Source organism: Seriola dumerili, unplaced genomic scaffold (assembly GCF_002260705.1).
Source record: "Seriola dumerili isolate Sdu_G_001 unplaced genomic scaffold, Sdu_1.0 BDQW01001588.1, whole genome shotgun sequence".
Lineage (NCBI taxonomy): Eukaryota > Metazoa > Chordata > Actinopteri > Carangiformes > Carangidae > Seriola > Seriola dumerili.
The window spans coordinates 15,183-41,842 of record NW_019175843.1 but is presented as its reverse complement, the minus strand read 5'-3'; the positions used below and the strand labels follow the sequence as shown (position 1 = coordinate 41,842).

The 26,660-nt window shown below is 41.2% G+C and overlaps 1 protein-coding gene across 1 annotated transcript in view; it reads left to right on the top strand.

The window, feature by feature from the left end:
* LOC111238747 (multidrug resistance-associated protein 1-like) overlaps positions 1-26,217 on the top strand; it is a 29,494-nt gene extending 3,277 nt beyond the window's left edge. Inside the window, exons 6-30 of the mRNA XM_022768417.1 lie at positions 402-463; positions 1,085-1,213; positions 3,100-3,348; positions 5,347-5,524; positions 7,001-7,162; positions 7,425-7,517; positions 7,641-7,844; positions 7,974-8,120; positions 8,375-8,462; positions 12,016-12,212; positions 12,891-13,067; positions 13,355-13,522; positions 14,531-14,720; positions 15,353-15,425; positions 16,914-17,022; positions 18,578-18,785; positions 18,869-19,179; positions 19,254-19,453; positions 19,571-19,697; positions 20,556-20,657; positions 22,429-22,575; positions 22,779-22,937; positions 23,591-23,757; positions 25,211-25,405; positions 26,109-26,217. Of these exons, the coding sequence (XP_022624138.1) occupies positions 402-463; positions 1,085-1,213; positions 3,100-3,348; positions 5,347-5,524; positions 7,001-7,162; positions 7,425-7,517; positions 7,641-7,844; positions 7,974-8,120; positions 8,375-8,462; positions 12,016-12,212; positions 12,891-13,067; positions 13,355-13,522; positions 14,531-14,720; positions 15,353-15,425; positions 16,914-17,022; positions 18,578-18,785; positions 18,869-19,179; positions 19,254-19,453; positions 19,571-19,697; positions 20,556-20,657; positions 22,429-22,575; positions 22,779-22,937; positions 23,591-23,757; positions 25,211-25,405; positions 26,109-26,217 (3,951 nt within the window). The remainder of the gene's footprint in view (positions 1-401; positions 464-1,084; positions 1,214-3,099; positions 3,349-5,346; positions 5,525-7,000; positions 7,163-7,424; positions 7,518-7,640; positions 7,845-7,973; positions 8,121-8,374; positions 8,463-12,015; positions 12,213-12,890; positions 13,068-13,354; positions 13,523-14,530; positions 14,721-15,352; positions 15,426-16,913; positions 17,023-18,577; positions 18,786-18,868; positions 19,180-19,253; positions 19,454-19,570; positions 19,698-20,555; positions 20,658-22,428; positions 22,576-22,778; positions 22,938-23,590; positions 23,758-25,210; positions 25,406-26,108) is intronic.
* The last annotated feature ends 443 nt before the right edge of the window (positions 26,218-26,660 follow it).

Genomic DNA, 26,660 nt, shown 5'->3' with positions numbered 1-26,660 from the left:
TAACATCCAGGTAACAGACACTCTAACATCCAGGTAACAGACACTCTAACATCCAGGTAACAGACACTCTAACATCCAGGTAACAGACACTCTAACATCCAGGTAACAGACACTCTAACATCCAGGTAACAGACACGGCCTGCTCTGTTCCTGCTCCTTGCATAAGGACTCAGAGCAGGAATAAAGACAGAAGGAAGTCAGACATGGCAGGAAAAGGAGGAGCTGAGGAGGAGGCGGGTTTCATAGCAGCTTGTAGAGGAAGTAGATAGATAGATAGATAGATAGATAGATAGATAGATAGATAGATAGATAGATAGATAGATAGATAGATAGATAGATAGATAGATAGATAATGAATCAACTTTCTGTAACTAAAACACACTTTTCTTTTCTCATGTTAGAACCGGTGTCCAGAGGAAGATGCTTCATTTCTTTCCAAGTTTTTCTTCTTCTGGTTCAGCAGGTACGAACATCACAACTCAAATCATCAAAACTCACTAACAACAGCAACAATCTCATTATTATCATTTATTATTATTATTGTCTTTGTATCCACTACAACAGCTACACTGCTGTCACAGACATGAAAGGTGTTTAATCTTTAACCTGCTGAAACAAACTGCCCACCTGAAGGTGGAAGATCCACAGTTTGACAAGTGACAGGCTTTTATTGTGAAACACAGTCTTGCTGTTTGGACCACGACAGGTTTTTATTCTGAAAATCGGTTTTTCTGTTTTTATGAAAATAAACATCACAAACTCAGAATGAACACAGCAGCATTATTTCCTCTGAGACTAGAACAAATTAAAATTTGTTTTTTTGCAATAATTACCATTAATGTATTTATATAGATTCATCATAAATTATTTTATTCTTATGGAAATTAATTAATAAAGACAATAACTCTAACCCTCTAAATAATCTCACATCCTGTCACTCAGCTCCACCACGGCTCGTTACACTGAGTCCGTCAGACACACAAGTACAAAACCTCATAATAACAATATTTACGATAATAATAATTACACTAATTAACAGTGACATCATTAATTTAAAGAAAAAGTGTTTTTGTCTTCCTGTCAGTCTGGTGGTTCAGGGTTACCGGCGCCCTCTGCAGGCTGAAGATCTGTGGTCTCTGCGGGATCAAGACTCATCTATCCGGATCATGACGGACTTGGAGAAGTTCTGGACTCAGAACTGTAAAAAGCTGCAGTACGACTCATTTAATATTTAAAATAAATTATGATTTATTTATGTTGTTAAAAACAATTATGTACATAGATGATGTCACAGTGATGTCATACTGCTGAGACCGATTCCTTGGCGATAAAGCTCAACATCTTGCAGATGTTTCCAAATACACAGTCCTAGTCTTCATGGTGGAGAGGAGGTCATGTGACTGGAAGCTGCTGTTCTTCATATGTTTCTATAATCTATGTCTGATGATGTCATTTGAGTTTTAATAATCTCTCCAGCTATTTCATAAATTATTTTATATAAATCTATATATGCACAGGGTTAACATTACCATTAGCATCACCTATCATAATGCTATCACTCATGTATCTCCATGACTAGTCAAGTCAAGTCAATTCACCTTCTCTTTCTAATATTATCTACAGAGACTGAACAATTCCCACCAAGAGCAGCCTGAGGCAACAGAGGCAAGGAAAAACTTCCTTTTAAGAGTCAGAAACCTTGAGCAGAACCGGACTCAGGGTGGGCGGAGCCATCTGCCTCGACCAGTTGGGTTGGAGAGAGAGAGCAAGAGAGAGCAAGAGAGGGCACAGAGGAAAAGAACAAGAACATGCAATGATAGAAATATTAATAATAGTGACAGTAGCGGCAGTAACAGCAATAGTAATGTAGTGGCAACTGTAGTGCTCCTACTGATAAAAACTATAATGCTCTGAAGGCGGGAGGACCTGCGGAGAGTAACAGGAAGGAGATAGAGAAGGAGAAGGGCGAGAGAGAGGCACTCAGCCGGGGCGCTTCATGTGCTTGAAGGGAAAAACAAATGCTTAGAATGATGCAGTGATTTTCAGAAAGTTTACAGTGATCTCGTCGGCAGAACAACCTGGACTACAATGTACTGAGTTTATGGATTTATTGAGACTGAGGCCCACCTGCTGCTGGTAGGATGACAGCAGGTACAGAACCTGAGTTTGTAAAAGAATAAGAATCTAACTGAAAGTTGAGGCATAAAAATACATTTAAAGTTTAGATTTGAAAGTCTGAACAGAGTCAGACAGTCTGATAGTAAGGCTCTGCAGCCAGCAGACATCTTTTTAACTGTGTGAACAGAAAGGAGCCCTGAATTCTGGGAACAGAGAGCACAAGATGGAGTATAAGGTTTAAGCAGATCATAAATAAATGAAGGAGCAAGTCTATTTAGAACCTTATATGCCATCAAAAGCACCTTAAAGTCTGATCTGATATGGACAGGGAGCCAATGAGGGGAAGCTAAAATCAGTGTAATATGGTCAAATCTTCTGGATTTAGTAACAATTCTTGCTGCGGCATTCTGAACCATTTGAAGACTTTTAATACGAGCACTTGGCCAGAAAACAAAATGTTACAATAATCAAATCTTGATGAAACAAAAGCATGATTTAAGATTTCAGCATCAGTCTTGGACAGAAAAGACAGAATCCTAGCTGTGTTACGTAGATGAAAAAAGGCAGTCTTGGTGATATTTTTAATGTGCTGATGAAAGGAGAGGGAAGGATCGAAAGTGACACCCAGATTTTTGGCTGTCAGACTATGAGTAATCACACAGTTATCAAGAGTCAATGTTACTTGATCAAACTGGTGTCTGTGTCGGGTCGGGCCAACGACCAGCATCTCTGTTTTGTCTGAATTTAGGAGCAAAAAATGATGAGACATCCAGCTTTTCAGACTAGCATCAGAGGTAAATGTCATTCTAACTCACTGGCAGTAACAGGTGTAGCGAAGTATACGGCAGCTACTCACAAGGCAAATATCACCTTACTATCAAGCCTTTGTGATTGGTGACACTGAACTCGGAGACAACAGGTGAGCACAGGCCCCGTCCCAAGAAATCACCATATCTGTATGTATGTTTTGATTTTCTGCAGAGAGGAGCCTACAGGTTCTGGACCATCCCGGATCCAGTTCTGGCCCCAATCCTGGTCCCTGTCCTGGTCACAATGTTCTGCAAGACCAACAGAAAAAACTCACCTGTTGAAGACGGACAGGAAGGGGCAGGTCAGCAGCCTCTTCCTTATACACGCTCTAGGGCGGAGCTTTGGACTGTACTTCCTGTGTGGGACACTGTGCCTCCTCCTCCATGACGCCTTCATGTTTGCTGTGCCACAGGTGCTCAGGTGAGTCAGAGAGTTCAGAGATATGTTTACTGATGTCTCACTCTGCTCTGAATGCTGTGAAATTGTTTATGGCTCATTACATCAATTGTAAACATTCAGTCAACCTGACAGGTGTGTTTGTCTGGCTCTAACAGGGTTAAGGTTCTGTACGTTTACATGCATTAATGGCTTTTTTGTTGCCAATATGGGAACGGGTTGTAACAACCTTTCCTAACGTTTTTGGTTGCTGTTAACTTGCACCAGATTTTTGTAAAGCTCCTGCCCAAACGCCTTGGTTGACTATTAATGATGTACAGGACGGCTCATTTTACTTTTCTTCCCTTTATTCTCAGTCCAGTTTTGTTTTAATAGTGCGTGAGTGATTAGTAGAGTCTGTTAGGCTGATAACCTTTAAAGAAACAAAAGAAAATTATGCACAAAATTCCATTGTTTTCAAAATAAAATGCATCCTTTCTTTAGACATTTCCTCATTTACCTGTTATTCACCTCCTATTTACTTAGCAAATTTTTTTTTTACATTTATTTTTTACAGTACATTCATTTAGTTATACTTAATTAAACTAACAATAAACCATACTTTCACATTTTAGTTTGCAGCATTGTACTTAAATAATATCATTAAAAAATACTCACATCCCTATAACTAATAACAGGAAACATAACCAAGGTAAAGGGACAAACATCCATAAATCAATCAAACCAAACTATGCAATACATGCTGCTCAACATTACAGTTCAATCATTTAATATTTAGCAAAGTTATATATTATGTGTACACCTAAACTAAATGCAACACTTCTGATTAATAATCTTCATTCATTTGGGACCAGTGGTGTCATGTAGTCGAACGAGTCACGAGTCCTCACACGTTTTTATCTATTTATTTATTTCTTTCCCTAACAACATAACAGAGAAAACATGAATGCAGACAAACATACACACCAGTCATTAAGAGCCCTTCAGGTGTTCCACCTGTCTGTGATTTGACCTCTGAACTCAGCAGAAACAGAAAGTGAAACTTAAGTTCCAATCATCCTTGTTTTGATTATCTTTTTTTTTTCTTAAGAGTTTTTTTTAAATTTTAAAATTTTTTTTATCTGAGTTTGAACTCAACAGTTGCCTTTAATAACTTGTGGTCAGATTTCTCAGCGCCATCCTGTTGAATATTTCCCATGATAATAAATCTGATTTACATTTCAATCAGACTGACTCATCAGACATCAGCTACTTCTCTCCTCTTTTCTTTCTTTGCTCTCTGAAGAAGAAACTGTCTGCCATTAACTTTAACTGTTTTATCTGCATCTAATGTTCAAAACAGTTTGTTCATCATCAGACTGAAGAGCCAAAATACTGAGTAAGAAACATAATGATAATCCATCAATTTATTTACAATATATCCTTAATCTTACTTTAATAGTAATTATATTCAAAAATGGTTTTTCTTATTCTAGTCATGTGATCAAATTGTTTACATTTCACTTTGTTGAATATCACTTTTGGACGTGGTTATTCCCTAACTTACCAGCAAGTATCAGCGTGTCTTCTCATATCATATTAAGAACTTCATTCATGCTTCTGATGATGTTGCTTATAATTTATAACTCCACTGTTTCCACATGAACATGCTGATAACCGGACAGGTAAACCCAGGGTTAACTGAGCCCGTTGACACACAGCTTCGTCGTACAGGTTAACAGGACGTCAGTGTTAGGTTCAGTCAAGCCAGATAACTAAAAGTTATCCTGGGTATGTTGAACTTGCTTCGTAGTACAGGCCTCAGGTGATAAGAGTGCAGGTGAACATAGTACCTGTATTACCTGAAGATGCTCTGTTGTGTCCATTCCAGGCAACTCTGAATTTGCTATCAGGTCAATGTTTGGTCTTTGTAGTTGTTTATTGTTTATAGTTTATGTTGTTGTTTGTCATTAATGTTTATTGTTGATGTTGTTTATTGTTTGTTGTTAGTAGTTGATGTTCTTGTTTGTTTGTTGTTGTCAGTGCTCTGCTGGACTTCATACAGGACAAAGAAGCTGCGACGTGGAAAGGCTTCCTGTTCGCCTGGCTTCTCTTCCTGCTCTCCTGTCTGCAGTCGCTGCTCCACCATCACTACATGTTCAGCTGCTTCACTGTGGGGATGAGACTGAAGACGGCTGTGAGCGGCCTCGTCTACAGGAAGGTGAGAGACAGACAGGTGACAGACAGACAGACAGACAGACAGGTGACAGACAGACAGGTGACAGACAGACAGGTGACAGACCGGTTAGGAGACGGACAGGTGACAGAGAGACAGGTGACAGACAGACAGACAGGTGACAGACAGACAGGTGACAGACAGACAGGTGACAGACAGACAGGTGACAGACCGGTTAGGAGACAGACAGGTGACAGACAGACAGGTGACAGACAGACAGGTGACAGACAGACGGACAGGTGACAGACAGACAGGTGACAGACAAGTGACAGACAGATAGACAGGTGAGAGACACGTGAGAGACAGACAGGTGACAGACAGATAGACAGGTGACAGACCGGTTAGGAGACAGACAGGTGACAGACAGACAGACAGGTGACAGCAAGACAGGAGACAGACAGACAGACAGGTGGCAGACAGACAGGTGACAGACAAGTGACAGTCAGATAGACAGGTGAGAGACACGTGAGAGACAGACAGGTGACAGACAGATAGACAGGTGACAGACCGGTTAGGAGACAGACAGGTGACAGACAGACAGACAGGTGACAGCAAGACAGGAGACAGACAGACAGACAGGTGGCAGACAGACAGGTGACAGACAAGTGACAGTCAGATAGACAGGTGAGAGACACGTGAGAGACAGACAGGTGACAGACAGATAGACAGGTGACAGACCGGTTAGGAGACAGACAGGTGACAGACAGACAGACAGGTGACAGCAAGACAGGAGACAGACAGACAGACAGGTGGCAGACAGACAGGTGACAGACAAGTGACAGTCAGATAGACAGGTGAGAGACACGTGAGAGACAGACAGGTGACAGACAGATAGACAGGTGACAGACCGGTTAGGAGACAGACAGGTGACAGACAGACAGACAGGTGACAGCAAGACAGGAGACAGACAGACAGACAGGTGGCAGACAGACAGGTGACAGACAAGTGACAGTCAGATAGACAGGTGAGAGACACGTGAGAGACAGACAGGTGACAGACAGATAGACAGGTGACAGACCGGTTAGGAGACAGACAGGTGACAGACAGACAGACAGGTGACAGCAAGACAGGAGACAGACAGACAGACAGGTGGCAGACAGACAGGTGACAGACAAGTGACAGTCAGATAGACAGGTGAGAGACACGTGAGAGACAGACAGGTGACAGACAGATAGACAGGTGACAGACCGGTTAGGAGACAGACAGGTGACAGACAGACAGACAGGTGACAGCAAGACAGGAGACAGACAGACAGACAGGTGGCAGACAGACAGGTGACAGACAAGTGACAGTCAGATAGACAGGTGAGAGACACGTGAGAGACAGACAGGTGACAGACAGATAGACAGGTGACAGACCGGTTAGGAGACAGACAGGTGACAGACAGACAGACAGGTGACAGACAGACAGGTATAGAAGCTGGTTCCTACTGAGATCAGTTTTCCCTGTTCTTATCCTCAGAGTCTGGTGATGAGCAGTGCGGCGCGGCAGCAGTGCACTCTGGGAGAAACCATTAATCTGGTTTCAACAGACACTCAGAAGCTGATGGACTTTGTGGTTTATTTCAACAGCATTTGGATTGCTCCAATCGAGATCACACTCTGCTTCTACTTCCTGTGGCAGGTAAACAGATGGTTAACACATCATAGACGCATCATAGACGCATCATAGACGCATCATAGACGCATCATAGACACATCATAGACGCATCATAGACACAGCAGGAAGGCTGGAAGCAGCTTGTGTCTTTGCAGATAATAAGAATGAATCAAATCTTTAGGTTGATGACAGTTCGCTAATTCTATCTCCACCTCTGAAAATCATTAATCTCTCATTGGATTATTGTTTTATTGATCTATCTGCGATTTGACTGATTGATTGACAGCTGCTTGGTGTATCTGCTCTGGCTGGTATCACTGCTGTTGTTCTGATCTTCCCTCTGAACGGAGTCATCGCTAAAGTGAGAAGCAAACTGCAGGTGATACGACAGTTACACTCCGAGGAAACACTTTGTTTTTTGTTTTGTAATTAGAATATTTTCTGTGCCGACTGGTTGAAATCTGAACATTGCTCTCTACAATCTGCTGCTGGACTTCATCAGGAGGCTCAGATGAAGTTCATGGATGATCGGATCAAACTGATGAATGAGATCTTGAGTGGCGTGAAGATCCTAAAGTTTTACGCCTGGGAGGAAGCATTCTTACGACGAGTCGGCGTGCTGAGAGACGGAGAACTGAACGCCCTGAAGGAATCTCAGATCCTTTACTCTGTCTCTCTGGCTTCATTCAACTCCTCCCCCTTCCTGGTGAGTTTAACCCCTGACTCTGACTCGCACCTGGTCAGATAAACATCAATGTGATTGTAACACCTGGTCAGGTAAACAGGGGAACAGATAAACAGGTAAACAGTTGTTTGCCTTCTTCTCTTCTCTCAGGTGGCCTTGTCAGTGTTTGGCGTCTTCGTGTTGATGGATGAGCATAATGTTCTGGACGCTCAGAAAATCTTTGTTTCTGTTGCTCTCATCAACATCCTGAAGACTCCTCTGAGTCAGCTGCCATTTGCCATGAGCACCACCATGCAGGCACGTCAGCATTTCCAATCCAAACTGAATAACAGAATAATAAGAATAACATTATAGTGTGGAGCCTTGTGGTTCTCCCATATTACAGACACCAGAGTGTTTATTATTAACAGGAGACACTGAGCAACGTCTGACAGATTTAATGTGTTAAATGTATCTCTGAAACATCTGTTCCACTTTAGTTTTCTGATCTATTGTCAAAGAATTGATCTGTTCTTAATGTTTCTATGATGAGTCTAAATTGCTGTGATCAGGCCATCGTCTCACTCAGACGTCTGACAAACTTCCTGTGTCAAGACGAACTGAAGTCCGACAACGTGGAGAGACTTCCTCATACCTCAGGTATGACATCACACACAGCTGTATTACTTGTGAAGACTGCTGAAGCCTAGCTTATGACAAAGACAGGAAGCTGTGGGAAACTGTTAGTATAGCTCCAGACTTTTGACAGATGTTTTTCCAGTTTGAGGTCGTACTATCCAGAGTAACATGTGAACAACTTTATGATGCGACCGTCGCACACAAGTGGCACTCAACACGAAGCAGCGTGAATATCCACGAAAAGATCAGAGAAAGGTTGTGTCCACTACCAGTCTCTGTTAGTCTGATGCTGTTATCTTGATAATTAAATGTCTGACAGAGTCTGTTGTATTCCACCAGCGCATCAACCGAGTCACTGAGCGTTGGCTTGTAGAGGGAACAGTCCACGGGAAGAGAGAAAAAACAGGCAGTTTTGTTAATCTCCAGCGAAACTCAAAATTCATCCATAAACCTGCGGCCATATACAGCGGGGAAAATAAGTGTTGAATGCGTCAGCATTTTTCTCAGTAAATACACTGTTGCCCATAAAGTTGGAATAATTTTGTTTTCAGACACAATCCTCTGTTTATTCCTATTTAAATGCATCAGTAATCACTTTTGACCAGGTGCAATGATTACATCATGTGTCCCAATTACCCAGGTGAAATGAAATAAATCACATTGTCACAAGCATTTCATGGAAATGAAATTTCTAATGAGGCTATTGACATGAAATTGTCACCAGATGTCGGTAACAACCCAAGTAATCCACACATACAAAGAAATCAAAACATATATGTCCATAAATTAAGTTATGTGTAATAAAGTGGAATGACACAGGGAAAAAAAAGAAACTAGTGGCACGCATTGCTCAGGTGTGACTTTGGCCCATTCTTCCACACAAACTTCAAATCTTGAAGGTTCCCGGGGGCCTCTTCTATCAACTCTGATCTTCAGTTCTTTCCATAGATTTTCAATTAGATTCAAGTCGTGTGATTGACTGGGCCATTCTACCAGCTTTATTTTCTTTCTCTGAAACCAGTTGAGAGTTTCCTTGGTTGTGTGTTTGGGATCATTGTCTTGCTGAAATGGCCACCCTCGTTTCATCTTCAGCATCATGGTAGATGGCAGCAGATTCTTATCAAGAATGTCTCGCTACATTTCTCCATTCATCCTTCCTTCAATTATATGAAGTCTGCTAGTACCATATGCTGTGTAACAGCCCCACACCGTGATGTTCACACATCCAAACTTCACTGTTGGTATAGTGTTTCTGGGGTGATGTGCCACTTCTCCTCCAGACATGGTGTGTGCTATGACATCCAAAGAGTTCAATTTTGGTCTCATCTCACCAGACTATATTCTCCCAGTATTTCATAGGCCTGTCCAAATGTTGTGCAGCAAACTTTAAACGAGCTTCAACATGCTTTTTCTTCAACAATGGAGGCCATGGCGGTTGAGTGCATTACTTGTTTTCTTTGAAACAACTTTACCTGCTAATTCCAGGTCTTTCTGAAGCTCTCTGCGAGTGGTCCTTGACTCTTGGAAACTCTTCTGATTATTCTTTTGACTCCTCTGTCAGAAATCTTGCGAGGAGCACCTGGTCATGGACGGTTTATGGTGAAATGATGTTCTTTCCGCTACCGGATAATGGCCCCATCAGTGCTCACGGGAACATTCAGAAGTTTAGAAATACGTCTTTAACCAATGCCATCAGTATGTTATGCAACAATAAGGTTGCGAAGGTCTTGAGAGAGCTCTTTGCTTTTACCCATCATGAGATGCCCATTGTGTGACACCTTGGTAATGAGAAACCTATTTATAGGCCATCAATTAGGACTAAACCAGCTGATGTTAATTTGCACTGATAGGGAAAGCAGGATTGCTTTCTAAATACTGACAGATTTCAGCTGGTTTCTTTTTGCACCCCTTTTTCTTCATGTGTTCAATACTTATTCCATGTGTTATTTCACTTTATTACACAACTTAATTTATGGACATGTTTTGATTTCTTTGTGTGGATTACTTGGGTTGTTACCTGTAATGGATTTTGGTAGGACCCAGTTGCAGTACCACACACCACCACCACCACAGGTACGATTGGTAATGAGCTTTAATTATGAACCAGCAGAGAGAATACACACAGGTGGGTACTAGGGGTAGAGGAAGGGGTCAGGGGCTGGAGAGCCGTGGGTCAGGTGAGTGGATCGAGGTGACTCAGCTCACACACACAGGGGAAAATTCGTTGACCCGAAGGCTGGGGCTGGCGGTGCCGTGTGTTAGGGAGCAGGCTGGAGATGTTGTCAAGGGAGCAGGAGGATCAGGACCAGGTGAGCAGTCAGCAGGGCAGATGAACCAGGAAGGGGCAGGCAGGCGAGTAATCAAAGCCAGGTGAAGGATCGGGAAACCAGCAGGGAAGCACTCACGTTGCGATGTCGGAACTGGAGAACGCCAAACAGCCACAGGGGCGGGCAGACGGGGACCAAGAAGCGCACAGGCAGAACTCGTGTTCGGTGACAGAAGGCTGAGGCGCTTACTGGAGCAGAGACGAGGCAGGATGGTCAGGGACGAACAGAGTCGATACAGAGGAGTCGGGCCGGAGATGAACGCTGGAAAGTCTAGCATGATACTAAGAACAATCTGGCAAAGAGCGAGGGAACCGGGGATGCATATATACTGGCCTGATTGGAGATAGAGTGCAGCTGGGGGCAACAGGTGAGGACAGTGTGGCTGATTAGGAAATGTGGCAGAGTTGAGAGTGAGACAGAGACATAGCCGGCTGTGACAGTTACCGACATCTGGTGACAATGTTATGTCAATAGCCCCATCAGAAATATATTCACTGAGACAAATGTTGATGCGTTCAATACTTATTTCCCCCGCTGTATATATATATATATATATATATATATATGTAAGTGTATATAGTATTCTTTTCCTTAGTATTCAAGTTCCCGTGTCTCCCCTGAGCTTCAACTATATTCCAGACTATGAACCAGGAAGATTAACAACACTGAGGCAGGTGAATACAGGATTCTACATTGCCACTGAGTCATTGTCAGTTAATGGTGATTTTTAGATATTTTCCCTTCATACTGCACATTTGATATGTTTAGTGTCAGCTCAGAATAATCTTAAAACTTGTTCAGACAGGAAGGAGAAAGGTGAAGAAGTCTAGACACAGGAAAGACAGACAGACAAAATCATGAGACAGAGACCTGCTGCTCGGCTGGAACCATGTTTACCATAATGTTTCACCATGGGGAACCATGTTAAAGAACAGAGAACCATATGTTGGAGCCATCTTTACCAATGTGGAACCAATGTGTAACCAATATGAACTATGTAGTGGAATCATGTTCAGTCAGATGTATTGATCATGTACTGGAACCCTAACACCACAACTAGGTGAAACCTTGGGACCATGTTTACCCTTTTCCCCATGTAGAACTATGGTAAACCATGTAGAATCATGTGTGGGAATCGTGGAACCACATAAAACCACATTATGGGACGATGTTTACCCCTTCTTTTTCTACCATGTTGAACCATGTTTACTGGCATGGAACCTTGTTACCTCATGTTTTTTCCCCAGATGGACATGGTGTTGTGATCGAGGGCGGGTTCTTCTCCTGGTCCCATGATTGCTCTCCGTGTCTGCAGAGGATCAACATGAAGGCGAAGACCGGCACTCTGGTGGCCGTGGTCGGCCACGTCGGATCAGGGAAGTCATCTCTGCTGTCGGCCATGTTAGGAGAGATGGAGAGGAGACGTGGCTCCGTTTCCATCAAGGTGATGACAAACATCATTTATTGTTTATATTACTTGTTCTTTCTTCATATTTATTACATTCAAAAATGATAATTTACATTTATTAAATTCAGAATTTCAAGTTTTCTACTGTGTGACCAGACAGAAACACTACTGAGCATGTGCAGTAGCTCATGCTGCCGATTGTGACTGAACAAATTTCCTTTTAATGAATGGACGCCATTTTGGAGTGTTTTATCCAGTTATCTATTTCCTGCTTTGTCTCCACAGCATGACTCTTCAACTCTAATGTTTTATTTCAAAGCTCTTTGAATCTGCTGTTCCACAAAAAGCATGTATGTGTGATGTCAGAGACCAAGCTAACATTTTAGCTCTGTTAAGCAAGGCTAGCAGTGTTGGCAACCATAAAATAACATGAAAACACATCTATATGAGCTCAACACTGGTTCCATACACAGCTTGGTTTCTAACACTCACCCTTTAACATCTGCAACATGAAACTCAGGATCACTTAACTTCTTCAGCTCTGTTGCTTAGCATCGCTAGCTCATTGAGCTAAGCGATGAACAGACCACACCCACTGTGTCACAGCTAAAATATTAAACATTCAGATACAATTTAGACATGTAGAAAAAATGATGTAACTCATAGCTCTCGTTCAGTAACACTATTAAAGCTTCTGTTGACTGTGGGGTGCAGGGTTCAGTGGCCTACGTCCCCCAGCAGGCCTGGATCCAGAATGCCTCCCTGAAGGACAATGTTTTGTTTGGTGGAGAGAGGAAGCAGAGCTGGTACCATCGCGTGCTGGAGGCCTGCGCTCTGCTGCCAGACCTGGACCTCCTGCCTGCAGGAGACTGCACTGAGATTGGGGAGAAGGTACCAGTACTGAACCAATCCACCACCCCGTCCCCCCACCAGAAGTTAGGGTATATTTACAGGAACCTGAGTCCCCTTCCTCCCCTCAGAGGTAAGGGTCTTTCTACAGGACCTTGTCTCCTGGAACTGGACCCCACCTCAGGAATAAGGGTTTTGTCCACTGTAAGGCTCATATTTAATTAAATATGGACCCCCTGATGGTCAGTGTTGCCTGTTCTACTGTGTTCTACCCTGTTCTACTGTGGATTGTCATTGTAGTTTATTGATGATGTATTTTCTGACTGCAGGGTCTTAACCTATCCGGAGGTCAGAAGCAGAGGGTGAGTCTGGCTCGGGCTGTCTACAGGAAGTCAGATGTTTACTTGTTGGATGACCCGCTGTCAGCTGTTGATGCTCATGTAGGACAACACATTTTTGATCGAGTAATTGGACCGAGAGGACTCCTGAAAGACAAGGTGAGACTCTCACCTTGCACCTAACATAACGAGTTGTCAACCTGTCTCTGCCCCACCCCACTGTATATGAGGGGAGGGGCTAAGACACACATGGTGAAACAGGAAGCAGAGGAATAAAAGCAAAACAAGAAGAGACTCTCACACTGAACTGATATAAGACCATACATTAGTTAATAACATAAATGACAGTGTTTGTTTTTTATGATTTTCTTTTTTCTTTGTTTTCAGCGGTGGTGCGGGTGGGTGTGGGGTGTTGCCAAGGCAATGGTAGTGGAAACACTGACATGTTTAAATGCCTCTTGAATCATCAAATAGACTTTAAGCTCCTCTGGTTCACTGTGCTGCCTGTTGGACTGCATGATGCATCAACTTTTCAAAAATGAGGAACGCACCTTTCTGGGACTGGTTTGGTGGTTATCTGTAATTTGTGACCCATTTTGACAACATTGCAGATCCACCCATGGCTCTGACTATCAAGCATTACAAGAACCCAGTCATCTGGATTGAGGGGTGTATAGCGTTCTGAACCCTAAAATCCTGACTGTCTTTGTAGGAAATCAGAATCACTCTGGACACCAGGAAGCTGAGTCAGCTGTTCCACTGACACACTAAATGAGTGGATTTAGAAATTATGACTGATTTTCTATTCCATATTAAAATACCACTGTTGCACCTGCTGCTTCCACGTGACGGTTATATTTCAGCTCATTACCCTATAAAGAAGTTACCTGTGTTTTCTGTAACGTATCTGATCCTTTACTCTGGACTCTGGAATCCTCCAGACAAATGGTTACTAGTTTTATGATGCTGATTGCTGTTTGAATAATTAAAATGGTCCTGCATGATAATTATGATTAATGCCCTGCCCCAAATTGTGCTAATTCTTACAGCAGTCATCTGTGGTGCAGGAGATAACTGGTTCAGGTAGATCTGTCTAATGTCGTACTTGGAACAGTCCAGAACTAAGTCCTCTTTAAACCCTGTGATGTGTGTTGCTGTGGTTTTCAGACCCGTGTGCTGGTGACTCATGGCCTCAGTTTCCTGTCTAAAGCAGACCTGGTCCTGGTGATGGAAGATGGTCAGATCTCTGAGATGGGCTCCTACATGGAGCTGATGGACAGAAAGGGAGCCTTCGCCAAATTAATCCAAACCTTCAGTGGAAACCAGCACAGAGAGAGCGCCACCCTCCGTGACAAGAGTAAGACATGACACTAACCAGAGAATAAAACCACACTATATAAACTAACCAAACAATAACACCAAAGTAACTAAACTAACCAGAGAATAAAACCATAGTAACTACTATAGTTTCCCTGGGGGGTCCAAGCCCACGTTCACTTGCAGACATCAGCAGGCACCTTCAGCTCTGGTTAGTTGTAGGGTCTCTGCCGTTAGTCTGGTGTTCAGTCGGACTGAGGTCAGGTGACTTACTCAGCCAAGAGAGGATATTCCGCCTCTTAACCCTGAAAAGTTCTTTGGTTGCTTTGGCTATATCTTTAGGATTATTGTCCTGCTGAATCATGAAATTGTCTCTCATGTATGTATATATAAAATCACGTGTGCGTGTGTGTGTATTATGTGTGTGTGTCACAACATTAGTGAAATCACAAAGTTAATATAAACTGAGGGTTGAGAATAAACTTTGTTAATACAGGTCACAGACACGCAACATTAAAACCAGCTTCTGGTTTTTATATTGTGACTGATTGGTGTGTGTGTGTGTGTGTGTGTGTGTGTGTGTGTGTGTCTGTGTGTGTGTGTGTGTGTGTGTGTGTGTACGTGTATGTGTATGTACATACAATATGTATGTATTTATGGATGTGTGTGTAGGCAGCAGGAAGTCGGTGTCTCGCCTCAGTATGACTGATTTCTCCATCGATCTCTCTCAGGAGCAGCTGATCAGGTAAAAACACAAACAGATGTTCAAATGTTTTAATAATCACAAAAAATAATAATCAGTCATTATATATCAATAATAATACACACATTAAATATAATTAAAACATTGTGAAAAAGAAGACTTCAAAATCATTGCTGATCTGATTTGATTAGGCATCAAAAAGCTAAAGGCAGTTTCAGCAGTTTTCATCTCAATAATCAGACGGCCTTTTCCGCTGACCTGAGGAGTTGAGCAGGTTCATAGATCACAAGCAAGTCAGAAAGTTACTGAGGTGCAAGCCCATGTATAGCCTTCAAAAAACAAGCAATAACATTTTTAAATCAATTAAAAAATTTACTGGAAGCCAGTGTAACAACCTCAGCACATCTGTAAAATTGTTGTATTCCCTTTTTTCTACCTTAAACTGGCAGCTGCATTCTGGAGTAACTACTGTTGAGTTGGTTTTTGGATATTCCTGTGAGTAGTTTAGCCAACTGGAAATAAAAGCATGGGCGTGTTTTTCTGCGTCTTCATGAGATAAAAAGCTCCTTACATTCACAATATTTCTTCAATAATATAATCCAGTTTTAACTATGCTGTTAATGTGAGGTGAGCCTGTGTGACACTTTGCAGAGACAGTTGTGATCATTTAAAAGAGATTTCTGGTCAATTACTTTTTGCCCAATAGGCATGATCCATCTTGTCATTATGTAACTGTAAAAGATTACAAGACACCCAGTTATCAATGTTCTTGATGCATTGTAATTGTGTGTTAATAGGGCCTAGATCATCAGCATAGGTCTGGTAGGACAAATTGTGTTTTTGAATAAATTAAACAATAGTGGGCCTAAAATTGACCCCTGACGAACACCACATCAGATAAAATGTAGCTAAAATTCCCAAGATGAACACTAAAATCACGTCCTGTAAGATACGATAAAAAATAGTCTAGTACTGACCCAGATAGGCCAACCCAACCCTCTAGTCTCTGCATTAAAAGATCATGATCAATAGTGTCGAATGTCTCATTTAGCATTATTGAACTTGGTCACAAAAATATTATTTGAGATAGCAGGCTGGGACAGTTTCTTGACAGTTTTGGCACAGCTGACCCTCACAGGATTAAGACTGATTTCAAAGAAAAAGCAGCAATGGTCTGTGTGCTGACACAGATAATACATCAACTCTTCTGGACATAACTAGATCTAAAGTATGGTTATGAGCAGCTCCAGTTACATGCTGACACTGAAGTCAATGGAAATCAATATGAAAACAAAATGAAGTGGGGGATATTACTGGTGTCACCTATTCTCCTGGTACATTATATGGTCTACAAATGGAGGACAATGTTTTTGGTGAGGTTTATCAAGAAACTTTACATAATTTTACATTCATAACCACTGCTATCACACTCTTTATATATGTGTGTGTTGTTTGTTTGTGTGTGATTTGTTTTCTGTATTTATGTTTCTGTGTGTTTTTTCTTTGTGTGTTTCTGTGTGTGTGTTCCAGCTGTGATATGAGCAGTGCCAGTGTTCAGGTGATGGAGGCTGATGATCAGGATTTGGATGTTGAGGCTGCTGGTCAACTGACAGAGGTTGACAAGGCTCACACAGGGAGGGTGGGTCCTTCTTTTCATCAGCAACTCTAATGTTTCTATTAATATGAATGAAGTAGTATTACAATATTACAACTATGGAATAGCACAACCAAATGTAAGTAATAAAAGAAAGTAATTAAATATCGTTGAAAAGGCAGACTCTATATGGATTAACGATGAACATACAAACTACAGTAAGAATTAAATAAAAACACAATGAGACGTGTTCATTTAAGGCAAAAAAGAGGAGTCATTTATTTACAAATATAAACTGAACTGAAGAAACAACTTGAAAAACAAATGAATAACCAAACTGAAAAATTAAAGTGAAGAGCTAAACTGAGGAACTAAACTGTCGAAATAAACTGAAGAACCAAACTGAAGAACTGAACTGAAGAACCATACTGAGGAATCCGAATGAAGATCCATACTGAAGAAACAAACTGAAGAACCGAACTGAAGAACTGAACTGAAGAACCATTCTGAGGAATCCGAATGAAGATCCATACTGAAGAAACAAACTGAAGAACCGAACTGAAGAACTGAACTGAAGAACCATTCTGAGGAATCCGAATGAAGATCCATACTGAAGAAACAAACTGAAGAACTGAACTGAAGAACCATACTGAGGAATCCGAATGAAGATCCAAACTGAAGAAACAAACTGAAGAAACAAACTGAAGAAACAAACTGAAGAAACAAACTGAAGAACTGAACTGAAGAACTGAACTGAAGAAACAAACTGAAGAACTGAACTGAACAATTGAACTGAAGAAACAAACTGAAGAAACAAACTGAAGAACTGAACTGAAGAAACAAACTGAAGAAACAAACTGAAGAACTGAACTGAAGAACTGAACTGAAGAAACAAACTGAAGAACTGAACTGAAGAAACAAACTGAAGAAACAAACTGAAGAACTGAACTGAACAATTGAACTGAAGAAACAAACTGAAGAAACAAACTGAAGAACTGAACTGAAGAAACAAACTGAAGAAACAAACTGAAGAAACAAACTGAAGAAACAAACTGAAGAACTGAACTGAAGAAACAAACTGAAGAACTGAACTGAAGAACTGAACTGAAGAAACAAACTGAAGAAACAAACTGAAGAACTGAACTGAAGAAACAAACTGAAGAAACAAACTGAAGAAACAAACTGAAGAACTGAACTGAACAATTGAACTGAAGAAACAAACTGAAGAAACAAACTGAAGAAACAAACTGAAGAAACAAACTGAAGAAACAAACTGAAGAACTGAACTGAAGAAACAAACTGAAGAACTGAACTGAAGAAACAAACTGAAGAACTGAACTGAAGAACTGAACTGAAGAAACAAACTGAAGAAACAAACTGAAGAAACAAACTGAAGAACTGAACTGAAGAAACAAACTGAAGAAACAAACTGAAGAACTGAACTGAAGAAACAAACTGAAGAAACAAACTGAAGAAACAAACTGAAGAAACAAACTCTGGATTAAATGAAACATTTTTTTCTCATTTCTTTGTTTTCTCTGAGATTCAGTGATCAAACAGGGAATGTGTGAGATTAACAGAGTTCTGCTTATGTTGTCAGGTGAAACTGCAGATGTACAGAGAGTACTTCAGGACCATCGGCCTGACCTTCATCATGACCATCATCTTCCTCTGTGCCTTCCAGCAAACTGCCTCATTGGCCTATAACTATTGGCTGAGCCTTTGGGCTGACGAGGTGTCTGTCAATGGCACCCAGAGTAACCACGAGCTGAAACTGTGCGTGTTCGCAGCACTCGGCTTCACTCAAGGTGGGACTATAAATTTACATTAAGTGCATTCAAACTGAAGCCAGACTTGTGGTCTCCTGGTGACTTCAGTGTCTGTATTTCAGGGATGGCCATGTTTGGGACCACACTTGCCATCGCTCTGGGTGGTATCGTAGCCTCACGTCACCTTCATGCTGATCTTCTACACAGTGTCCTGCATTCACCTATGTCCTTCTTTGAGGTGACGCCCAGTGGAAACCTCCTGAACCGTTTCTCCAAAGAGATCGATGCCATTGACTGCATGATTCCTGATGGGCTGAAGATGATGCTGGGCTACCTGTTCAAGCTGCTGGAGATCTGCATCATTGTGTTGTTAGCCACGCCAATTACAGGGCTGGTACTCCTCCCTCTGACCTGTGTCTACATTTTCATACAGGTAAAGGTTTCTCTTGAACGTCTCTGAGCTTGAAGTCTTTATAAATGACCATTTTCTGTGCGTTTTTTCTTCAGTGTTTCTATGTGGCGTCATCATGTCAGTTGCGACGACTGGAGGCAGTGAGTCGCTCGCCAATTTACAGCCACTTCAATGAGACGGTGCAGGGCACTGCTGTCATCCGAGCCTTCGGTAAACAGCAGCACTTCATACTGCAGGCCGACCGTCACATCGACAACAACCAGGAAGCTTATTTCCCTCGCTTCATCGCCACCAGGTTCATTCAAACTACATGAAATATGTTCTGCTGAATATATTCATATTTAGATATTTCTAATGTTTGATGATTTTTTAAAGATATTCAAATTGTTTTAATTACATTTGTCTCTCTCAGGTGGCTGGCAGTGAATCTGGAGTTTTTGGGGAATCTGCTGGTTTTGGCTACAGCTATCTTGTCAGTACGAAATCGGGATGAACTAAGTCCAGGCATTGTGGGATTGGCCGTTTCTCACTCTCTCCAGGTTAAAAGAAGTTTATGCCTCTGTTAAATCAACTGTTCTGAAACCAGGAAATAATAAAAATTGTTCTGGCAGAGTTTATAGTTTAGTTACTCATTAACTGAATGTTTTTGCAGCTCAGGTAGAGAATACATAGTGAAATATCTTATGTACTGCATTTAGAAGAAAACTGCCAGAAACTGTGTTGACCTGATGCATTTCATCAACAAGGAATTGCTTCAAGACTGGCATTTTTTCTTTAAACTTACACACAGTCAAGTTTTTCTGTCATTGATATATTATTTCATGATAAGCTATTTATTGCAAATGATTGAGTGAGTGAGTGGGTGGGTGGGTCTGTCTTGTCTGTATGTCTGTCTGTCCAAGTTAGTGTCATAGCAGGCTAAGCAATCAGCCCCTACCAACCTAAGTTATTAACTATAACCTGCATCTTTGTACTGATGTAATCTTGCAAATGATCTCGATCTCTAAATATGGACATGGGTCAGCAGCTGTGACAAATGTAAAGTACGCTGTGTAAATTGATCCACACCAACACTTAGGACAGATGTTTTATATACATAGCCAGCAACAGCAACCGCAATTTAAAAGACAAAGCTAGAAATGGAATGAATTAAAAAATAGATTAGTGTTTGACTGTTTACCATCAAAACAGCTAATCATCACTCACCGGCTTCACAGCAACAAATTGTGTTTGACATAAAGCACTGAGTGGCAGGTACCGCTACCTGGACCTTCAGCTCAGCTCTCTGCAGTGGTTGGCAGGAACTTTCACTCCTGTGTCACCTGAAAGACAAACAGATAAAACAAATAATGCTTTAGATGGATGATGGTGGCATTTATGTTTTTATGATTTTTCAGGTTACAGGAATCCTGAGCTGGATTGTTCGATCCTGGACTGACGTGGAGAACAACATTGTGTCAGTGGAGCGAGTGAAAGAGTATGACAACACACCCAAAGAGGTTAGCTTCTTTATAGCAGAAACAGGTTTTTACAGAAATGGTAATCTGTGGCTCACAGTCTAACATCTCTTGAAGCCAGCATCTGGGTTTCAGCATAGTTTTATGTTGAGAATTTGCTGAATAGGGTTACCAACATCTTCCCAGTGCTAGACGGGTATAATCACACACAAACCTAAATTACAGACACACAAACCACATCTACTGTCAGACATGTAAAAATTGATATTTTGTCAACTATCGTTCTTGTGTTTCCGTTTTGATTTGAAAGTACAGTTTTACAGTACATGATACCTCTGTTTTGTTTTGTTTCTCTAGTATTGCAGCAGTGAGCTGGTATGTCAGATCTGTCAATAACGTTCAGTTTAATCAGTCTACATTAACAATGAACTCAGGTATTTATTATTCTATTATGAATCCGATTGAAGTGGTTCTGAGCCAAACATCTCTGTGCTCCTTAATTTGTCCATGAGGTAAATCATCTCTGAACCGCCTGTCCCTACACTATGTCCTGATTTATATTTGGACAAAGATATGCTGAAGAGGCAAAAAGGAACCGATTCTATATTACTGTGGTTCTCGGGTTCTCAGTTACTGTACATTATTAAAACATACTTTGGCAGTATTCTATATTGTAATGTAGTGTGATGACAACAGGCACAACTTCAATTCTTACAAGCACATGCATTGATATGTTAAGGAGCTCATGAGGATTTGTGGAACATCATAGAACACAATGCGATACACAATACTGCCAGTAACAATAATGCAACATCAAAAATGAGACCAAGCTTATGTCCATGTGCCAGGTGCATGCTGGAAATCTTTCCTAAAAGCTAGTTCTGAGAATGCAACACAAGCTGTTTTAGTAATGTAACCTTGTTGTCTGTGATGTTGTTCACATCAATTTTTTTTGTTTGCTACAACAAGTAAATGTGAACATTAAGACAACTAGAGGACTGTAGCTGTGGAGGTGTTTGTGTCTGGATATTGTCAGGCTCAAGACACGAAGGTTGAACCCAAAAGCACGACCAGAGAGGCAGTTAACAATCAGGCAGTTTATTGATCTAAATCAATTAATCCTGACAACAGCGTTCCAGAAAAACTGGCAAGCCCAAAGGAAAGAGGCGAGGAAACCGATGGGGAAAAAACTGAGAGATGTCGTCAGGCAGGCAGGGTCGAAACACAGACAGACAGAATCAGGCAACGGTACCGTCAGGGAACAGGCAGATCTCAGGAAACGGGTCACAGAAACAGTCTCTCTCCGAATGGCAGTGAGGAAAACACTGGTAAGTAACTCACTGGGGAACAAAACAAACTGGCAAAGTGCAGAGGGACACATAAATACTGTTGTGAATAACGAGACACAGGTGAGACACATGAATGAGAAGGCAGGTAATCACACGGGAGGAAGTAAAGACACAAGAGGGAAACTACAAAAATAAAATAGGTAATGACAAGACAGACATAAAACACTAAGGGTTAGGGACCGTTGTGATAGATATAGATATTTATCATAGTTCATTAGTTGCTGAACACCAGGGGCAATGCATAACATTCAAACTAGTACAGACAATTCCTACACACACTACACAACTTGTTCTATGCTTTCATTAATGAGGCTACATAATAAAATGATTGTTTTTCTGTTTCTTTTATAGCCTCACAGTGTTTTAGTTGTCTTTACTGATGGGTTTAATGTTGCAGTGGAACTTTGATTATGTTCCTGTGGGTGTTGATCATCCACCGCTCCTGACATGATGTGTCTTCCCAGGCAGCATGGACCTTTGAAGGCAGTGTCCTGCCAGCAACCTGGCCAGCCACAGGAACCATCCAGTTTGAAGATTATGGACTGCAGTACCGTAAAGGTCTGGGCTGGGCCTTAAAGGACATCTCCATCAACATCCAGAACAGAGAGAAGGTTAGCAGTCACAAGATTAGAGTCACAAACACTTTATTATCAATTATAAGGCAATGGAAACATGTCAGGAACAAACACAGTAAAAGTATGCATGTTTTTCTGTGGTCAGTTACAGTTTTAGGACTTCAGTTATGACTTAATGATGTATCATGAATATACTTGTAGCTGTTGAATATTCATTGATAAAGTTTATAAATTGTCAGGTGGGAATTGTTGGAAGAACGGGAGCTGGAAAATCTTCTCTCACTTTGGGAATCTTCAGGATTCTGGAATCAGCTAAGGGACGGATTGTTATCGATGGGATCGACATCGCTCAGATTGGCCTTCATGATCTCAGATCCAGAATCACCATCATTCCTCAGGTTGATACTGCAAATACTGTGGTACACATACTGCAGTATTATCATTTCAATAATACAATCAATCAATATCGTAAGAGAAACTCATGACTGACTGAGTGATCGATGGATGATTTTACCTCATTTTGGTATTAAAATACATAAACCAACCTTCTGTTACTTTCACTGTATATTATGCATTACTTTGCAGTTATTGCAGTATGAAGTGAGTACTTTACAATTATTAAAGTATGTAGTGAGTACTTTACAGATATTACAGTATGCATCGAGTACTTCACACAGACAGAAGGAAACTAATTAGCATGTGCAGTGGAAAACAACAAATATATCAACAATTAAGGCTAAAAAATCTTTCAGTAGTAAATAAACAGACACCATGATAGTTTGTTATCTAATTCTCAGCATGGATCAATGGACATAATATTTGAATGCGGTTTTATATTCATAACATAACATGTTATAACATACACTGTATGAACCAAACCTTCCTTACTGTTAAATGGTTGAATAACGGTTCAGGCACAGTGTGGCTCTCACTATCATGGCTGATGAACAGGTGAATGTTGTGGCCAGGTTTCCTGTCGAGTGGTGTATTGAACTGTTGTTTTGTGTAACAGTCAAAGGCTTTAAAGTGACCTCTGACCTTTCATTTCCAGGACCCAGTGTTGTTCTCTGGTTCTCTGAGGATGAATCTGGACCCCTTTGATCTTTGTTCAGATGAAGCTCTGTGGAAAGCTCTGGAACTGGCTCATCTTGACAGCTTTGTGTCAGCACTGCCACAAAAACTGAACCATCAATGCTGTGAAGGAGGAGAGAACCTCAGGTAGACCCACCAAAACACACCTGGACTACTCTTACTTGTTTACCACCAGGGGGTGATGTAACTCTAACACAACAGCAAGTGCTGATATATAATACTAACACAACACCAGCGGTGGTGTATTACCCTAAAATTAACACCAAGGGTAATGTATAACACAACACCACCGTGACATCACCTGAGGACATGTATCAGACTTCACACAGCTCACTCTGGAGACCCTGAAGGCTTTGTAATACTTCTTTCACTAATGCAGTCATGCTCCTGGGAACCTGTCAACCCACACTGAAACAACTGGAGTTCACTAAAGATGATAGTGTTGGTAATGCTTCGCAGTGGATGTGTGATGAATTTATGATACAGTGCTGTAACTAACCACAGCTGTTTGTAGTATTTACATTTGCTCATGTGTCAGATGCTTTTTGTGTGAGCGACATCACTAAGGCTTCAGTGCAGTAAGAGACCTTGGTGTAAGAACGAAGTCATTCCTATCCAATAAATGAAGGAGATCAGGTAAAGAAGTGCGTACTGAGTCAGGTAAGACCTGATTTTTCTTGTGTGTGTATAGACACATGACTGGGAGATGATGTAATATCAGAGAAGGAGAGCTGGTCATCAAACACCCAGGTTTCTCATGACCTAGACTAGGATAAAAGTTGAAGATGTGATATTGATATCATGATGGAGAGACCTAGCTGCATGGCGTCTGTATAGCGGTGATATGAGAAGCCATGCGAGTGGATAATTAGACCCAAGGAGGAGTTTGTGTTAACGCAAAGAGTAGGGCTCCAAGAACTGATTCAAACCGACAGGGTGCTTTGCCCCAGATGCCCATGTCGGTGAGTACAGACAGCAGGATGGTACACTGTATCAAAGGCTGCTTATAGGTCCAGCAAGATAAAACTGAGAACTCACCTGCAGCTCTAGCTGCTCTTAGGGCTTCTGTCACGGACAACACAGCTGTTTCAGTGGAGTGGCTGCTCTTAAAAGTTGACTGGTCTAGATTAAGTTTATTATTCTGTAATAGCGATTTTGAGAGCTGCTTAAAAGCTCAACTTTTGATACACTTAGATAAGGATGGAAGTAGTGAGACTGTTCGATAGTTCAGTGAGTGTTTTTAGAGCAGAGGAGTTACCTGACCCACTCTTGATACAGTTGGAAATGTTACCAGTGAAGTATTTATTGCGTGTATTGTATATGGAACTTTGCTGCTTGGATCCAACTTTGTTCTTTTCATCGACAGAAGGAGCAGCAAACTACTACTAAGATGATTTTAGGATGTGGGAGTGGTAATCAGGTTCATCACATTGTCACACTGGTTGAGATTTATAACACAACATTGTAAGAGAGCTTTAGTGTACAAGACTAATCATTCAGCTCATCAAACAATAACTGTACATCACACATCAACTGGCTGTATATCACAGCAACTGACTTTACTGTATATTATCTGCAGTCTTGGTCAGCGACAACTGCTGTGTTTGGCCAGAGCTCTGCTAAGGAATACCAGGATCCTAGTTCTGGATGAAGCCACGGCAGCTGTGGACCTGAAGACAGACCAGCTGATCCAGTCCACCATCCGTACCCAGTTTGATCACTGCACAGTCATAACCATTGCTCACCGCCTCAACACCATCATGGACTACACCAGGTACCATTTCACTGTTTCTATTTTCTGTTTTCATTTGGATTAACTGATCATTTCTTGTCCAGATGCATAATTATGAGCTATGTTTGTATTCTAGTTTTGAGAATTGTGTAGAGTTGTTCATGTCCTGCCTATTAAGATTGTGGCTCTGTAAGATTATTCAAATATCAGAGACCTCAATAATTACCTAACATAAAAACTATTTTGTTTTATATTAGACTATCCACATTCCCTCTCTGTTCACTACATACAACAGTAGGTAACGTCATCACTGTCAAAATATGTGAAGGATTTTATCAATTTAAAGGTTAGGCTTCTGTCCTTTTTTACACATCAGACTGATTCTGATTCTGATTCTACTCATCTGACCCTTTTTGTTGTCTTTCTAACTTGTCTCACTCAGCTGTCTTTCATTCTCTCTGACTCTACTCTGAGTCACCATTCTCTTGTCTCTCTGATTTGTCAGACTTCTCTATCCCCGTCAATCTCTTGCTCTCTCTCTAATTTGTTTCTCTCATTCATCTGACTGTTGTCTCTCTGATGAATCTATCTGTTCTTGTCTCTCTGATTTGTCTCTGGCTCAGCTGTTTTTTATTTTCTATTTTGCTGACCCATCTATTTCTTTTCTTCTCTCTGGCCCATCATTCTTATTGTCTCTCTATCTCATGTCTCAAACTCATGTCTCTTGTTGTCTCTGTGTTCTCAGGGTCATTGTGATGGACCAAGGTTCCATTGCAGAGATGGACTCGCCCTCTCAGCTCATCCACCTGCGGGGTCACTTCTATCAAATGTGTCTTGAGGCTGGTTTGGCCTGACATATACTGTTAAAAACAAAGTATAGTAAGGCTAGAGATCACATGTGTTTCATGACCTTATGGACATTGGACCAGGACTTGTGTTTAAGATCTGCTAGGCCAAGTTCAGTATCTGGATGTGTGACCCGGACTGAGACAATCTCTTATTGACCAGAAATACAGAAATAAAGTGACTGAGAATTAGCTGTGAAATCACTGCACTACTATACTATATAACTATGTCCCACCTGGGAGTCCTGACTGATTGTGTGTTCAGTGTCCATCTAGCTACCAAAAATGCAGTATGTATACTTGACAGCAGAAAAAACAGTTTTATTGATCATGCATTGGTTACTGTCATGGGTTTCTTATTTTTGCCACAAAGAAAATAAATTTGAAATGGGTGTGAATAGCCTTTTAGTTCAAATCAATTCAATTTTACAAATCATAACATACTTTAGGAT